The sequence below is a fragment of the Micromesistius poutassou genome, assembly GCF_964030765.1.
Source record: "Micromesistius poutassou genome assembly, chromosome: 20".
In the NCBI taxonomy this organism is placed as follows: Eukaryota; Metazoa; Chordata; class Actinopteri; order Gadiformes; family Gadidae; genus Micromesistius; species Micromesistius poutassou.
The window spans coordinates 2,639,328-2,644,327 of NC_140290.1; the positions used below are offsets into that span (position 1 = coordinate 2,639,328).

Below are 5,000 nucleotides of genomic sequence, written 5' to 3' on the forward strand. Positions count from 1 at the left end.
TATCGCAAGATACAATTGGACAATTGAGGAAGTTTCTCATCCTGAAGGTGTGGAACAGACGTGTGCGGCATCAGAGACGCAGACGTTATCGCAGCAGAGGTCCTCGTGCGCGCTCTGGCCCGTGGATGGGTACGGTAAACTAAAGCCATTCGGCACTGCAATCAGCGGTTGCATGGACGGTTTTTGTCGCTACATTGTGTGGATGGAGGCCTACACAACAAACAAGGACCCAGAGTAATAGCAGGCTGCTACATCTCATCCGCTGCTCTCTTGGGTGGACGCCCGGAGCGAATGCATGCTGACAGAGGGACTGAAAATGGTCACGTCGAAAAACATGCTCGTCTTTTTGCACTGATTATTTTTCTGGAGACCGAAGCTTCCGTTATGGACGTGGCGCTGCAGACCAGCGGATTGGGTCCCGGTGGGGGGGTTTTGAGGAGACAAAGCGTGCGGTTCTGGATGAGCCTTTCTAAAACCCTTCGAGATGACGGGTATTTCTCCGTTGATTTCTTGGACAAGAATCTGAGCCAATTCTGTTTCCTAAATCTTGTTCAGCCAAGCTAAACGTTGAAACTCATTAAGCCTAGCCTACCTCGGCGCTTTCAAACACAACGTATCCCGTTAAAGTCCAAAACGGCCGCCCTGTCAACTCTGTGGTCTGTGTGGTTCATCACAACAGAAATGATTAGTGACAGGCCTACGTGACCCGCTGTTGCCAGATCTCACACACACCACACAAGCTCTTAGGTGTCTATTAAAGCTGTTCACGTTAGACCCATCGTCCACGCTGTAGACAGTACAGTAGAATACATAGGACTCAAATGAGGGTTCAGCATAACGCTGGTGCCTGTGACGTCTGTCGTCTTCTAGGCCTGTTAGCTATACCTGTGCATCACCACAACGACGCTCCTCGTCATCAAGAGCGCACATGCTCGGATTAAGAGCCGCTGAAAGACGGCGTCTTTGAGGGTGGAGTCACACTTTGACCCTTTCGGCCCTAAATGTGACCTGGGAACAGCAGTTGCTCCACACTTACTGTAATCTGTAACATATTTCAGCCGTAATATTCTCCCATAGCCACAATACTGAGTATACGTAACATAAGCCTTAAGACTGCTGCACAACCAGGCAGCAGCTGGTCATGAAAGGGGGCGGGCTTTTAAAGCCACAGAACACGCCCACCTCTACCTTCTTATTTAACTCGGACTCCGCCATTTTAGGGTAGAATCTCTTGGGCGGCGTATCGATTAGATGTAAAGCTTAGAGATGCTCCGCGCGTGTTATGTACGATCCCTCTCCTTTTGTTTCATAGACGATAGACAATAGACCAATAACCTTAACCAAATAAAGTGAGTTAAAAGCGATCCTGTCTCGGCGGCCTTTCCTGGACCAAAATTCATAACAAATCGGACTGATTCCAATTAAGTGTGGGGCGACTGTTCCCAGAGCGGGTTCAGGGCTGAAAGGGTCCGAGTGTGAATCCACCCTAAGAGTCAGGCACACCTTTTACAACTATGTTAGTTCCATTCCGTTCCATGGAAATGGCACACAGTAACTGTCCCTTTTATGAGTCATATCTGTGGCCAGTTCAGGCACGGCCGTGACTCATAGCCTACACTATCACATGCACAACCATTCCTTATCCATGATGATTAATTCCATAGTGAAATAGTTTTGCTTTTAAAACCTCTTTGATGATACTGTTATGAATTTTGGTCCAGGAAAGGCCGCCGAGACAGGATCGCTTTTAACTCACTTTATTTGGTTAAGGTTTTGATCTATTGTCTATCGTCTATGAAACAAAAGGGGAGGGATCGTACATAACACGGGCGGAGCATCTCTAAGCTTTACATCTAATCGATACGCCGCCCAAGAGATTCTGATTCTAAAATGGCGGAGTCCGAGTTAAATAAGAAGGTAGAGGTGGGCGTGTTCTGTGGCTTTAAAAGCCTTAAAAAGCCCTTTCATCTTTGTATGATCAGCAGCAGTCTTAAGGCTTATGTTATGTTTACTCAGTATTGTGGCTATGGGAGAATATTATGGCTGAAATATGTTACAATACCCTACACACTGTAACAGATAGCCTCAGGCCTACATGTGACACACACACACGATGAGGGACTACGAGTCTAATTTGCAAAGGACATTTCAGCTCAGGGGCCGGCGCTCTCCGCAGCATTTCATTTATTCGGATCATTAGTTTTCATGCAGGATGAGCTAAATGAAGTCGTGCAAATCTGGAATTCACACAAGGTGACAGCAAAGGCAGGCCAGGGTGTGACGCAAACAAATTTAAAACAGCCAATTATCAAGAGGGGAGACTGGTAAGTAAAATTTGTTGGCACCTCTATTATATTAGTTAGGGTAGCCGGTGATGGACTTGTGTGGACTTGTCCAGGAAACATGGACCTACGGGTGAGGCACAGACTTGGAAAACAGTCTTTTTTAATAAACTCCCGCTACGCTAACTAAGTTGTTGAGGCTTTGTTTTATGTGTAGGGACCCTAGTCATGCTACTGCAGAGGATTGGTGCTTTTTTGAGCTTTATTAGTGGTTAAAAAAATGCCGATTTGGAAGCGTTCGCTGTGCCCCTAGCCAATAGCATGGAAGCCAAACATTGCGCCGGTTAAACTCTTATATTCTTATACTCGATTATCAACAAAAAAAGGGTCTGGAGGGCTCATTTGATGTGTGTACATGCCAAAAAAAAAAGACAATGGGTTAAATTTTCGCCGGAATTACGCTTTAAAGAACATTAAAAAAATCTGTTATTTGTAATAACTTAGTTAATTAATGAATACAATATATTTGAAGAAAAATGAATGGCTTTCAAAGTGCAAGAGCAATTGTGTCAGTGCTTTTGAACGTTTATACATACAGTGGAACATTTGAATTTCAATTCAGCTCACCCAACAATATAATCACACTACGTCCATTACCCAGACATGGCTCTTGAGTACCTCATTGAATTCCGCAAGAAAGACTCTCTTAAGACTCTAAGAACATTCCACATGTGTGAGCGTTTGGGTGTCTCGCGTAATCAGACAATGCAGTGAATTTTGCATTAGGACAATCTGACAGAAATAGATTTGATCAAGTGCAGAATCTAAGGAACTTGGAAAGGTCCTCTTCATTCAGTTCCCCCACATATCTTCCCAGGTGACGCTCCACCGCTTTCTGCTTTGAGGTCATATCTTCTGGGAACCTTCTTGGTTTCAAGATCTGCATATAGCATCGCTAGTTTCTCATTATCCGGCCCGATGGTTGCCTTTTGTTATTTCTCTCCAGCAGTCAATCACAAACGTCGGCTTTTGCACCGTCTCTTTGTGGGCAATTTCGGTTAGAATGATTGGGAGGTTGTCTGCTGAGACGCTCTTTCTACGTTCATGTGTGTCGAGAGCCTCCACAATTTCAAGTTGACGTCTTGCAAGGCTTTGTTTTAGGATGTCACGCTCTTGACCACCGACAGACAGCAAAAAACTTCACTGTTCACCTCTCCAAACAACAGCTCCTCTACAAGAGCTGCTGCCAGCTTGATGGGGGACGTAGTGGCTTTCTTTTTATCCCCTTACCAGAATTCTGCCGATGGCTTTCCATGTGGCAGCATTGAAGTCGTGCCTGATAAAAGGGACCTTAATTGTTGTGCCATGGCGTGCACGATCATAAGATTCAAATCCAAAATGCACTCGGAACATCTCTTAGAACATCTCTTAGAACATCTCTTAGAACATCTCTTAGAACAGCAGACCCAGGGCCAGCTTCGGGAGTGTTGTCTTTGAGCTTCCGGTTCACTACGAGTGGTCGAGTCAAAGGGTCAGGATCAGAGAAGGCTTGAGTCAGGTCACTAAAGCAACGAGAATTGTGATCTCCTTAGTTGGGTTGTCAAGTTCTACATGCCGTTGTGGGCCAAATGTCACTCAGGGCTCAGACACAGATGTATCTGCTGCCATCGCATGTTGCAGAGTGATGTCCTCCATTAACAGTTTTTGTTAATGGAGGACACTGGGATGTCTGTGTTGGTATTTGTGGCAGTTGAACCAGCAGTTGAACCATCTGAGCTAGACTGAGGAAGACTGTCCTGGTCCTGGTCTTGGTCCTGGTCCTGGTCCTGGTCTTAGTCTGTAGCTTTTGGCTCAGTGGCTCAATATAAAATCGCAGCTTGGCGAGTTTTGCCGTGTCAAGGATAGCACCAATTGAGACATGCTTAGTGTAAGGGTTTTGTTTAAAGTCCCACACATCAGATTTGAAGTCTGACTCATGGCCAGGGCCGCTGCTCCCCATACGCAGAGTACGCAGAGCGCGTAGGGCCCCGAGTACCTGGTGGGGGCCCCCAAAATGAAGGTTGCGGAAAAAAAGTCATGATAATTATTACATTACAAAAAATAAATAAATTAGTTATGAACAGGCCCACCGTTGTTGTTTTTTTATTGTGTACCCTATCACTCAATTCGGGCAAATGACGAAATGACATGTTTTTACCTAATATATAAAAAGAGTCTGCCCCCCCCCGCTTCCCTGAAATGGTACAGCCTTCAAAACTCTCGTATTTTCGCATCGGAGGCGGAGCATCCTTTCTCAGCGCAGTTTTTCTAAACTGAAACTCAATTAATTAAAAGATATCTACGGTCAACAATGGGACCAGAGCGCTTAAGTGGCAGATAGGGGGTCTTATGATGACTTGATCAGCAATTTTTCTGCCAGGAAAAGTCGTGGTGACCTTTGTAAAGCCTCCTGCAGCTCAAGTTTAGCAAAACCTTTCTAGTGGTTTTGCTCCTTGTTTTGCTCTCACACACACACACACACACACACACACACACACACACACACACACACACACACACACACACACACACACACACACACAAACACACACACACGAACACACACACACGAACACACACACACACACACACACACACACACACACACACACACACACACACACACACACACACACACGAACACACACACACGAACACACACACACACACACACACACA

General features: G+C 45.5%; 1 protein-coding gene across 1 annotated transcript in view; it reads left to right on the forward strand.

Annotated features, from left to right (window-relative positions):
* Positions 1 to 2,403: 2,403 nt before the first annotated feature.
* Positions 2,404 to 5,000, forward strand: part of rapgef5a (Rap guanine nucleotide exchange factor (GEF) 5a) — a gene marked incomplete at its 5' end in the record, with an annotated part of 7,069 nt that continues 4,472 nt past the window's right edge. Inside the window, 2 exons of the mRNA XM_084484794.1 lie at positions 2,404 to 2,415; positions 3,739 to 3,813. Coding sequence (XP_084340920.1) covers positions 2,404 to 2,415; positions 3,739 to 3,813 — 87 coding nt within the window. The remainder of the gene's footprint in view (positions 2,416 to 3,738; positions 3,814 to 5,000) is intronic.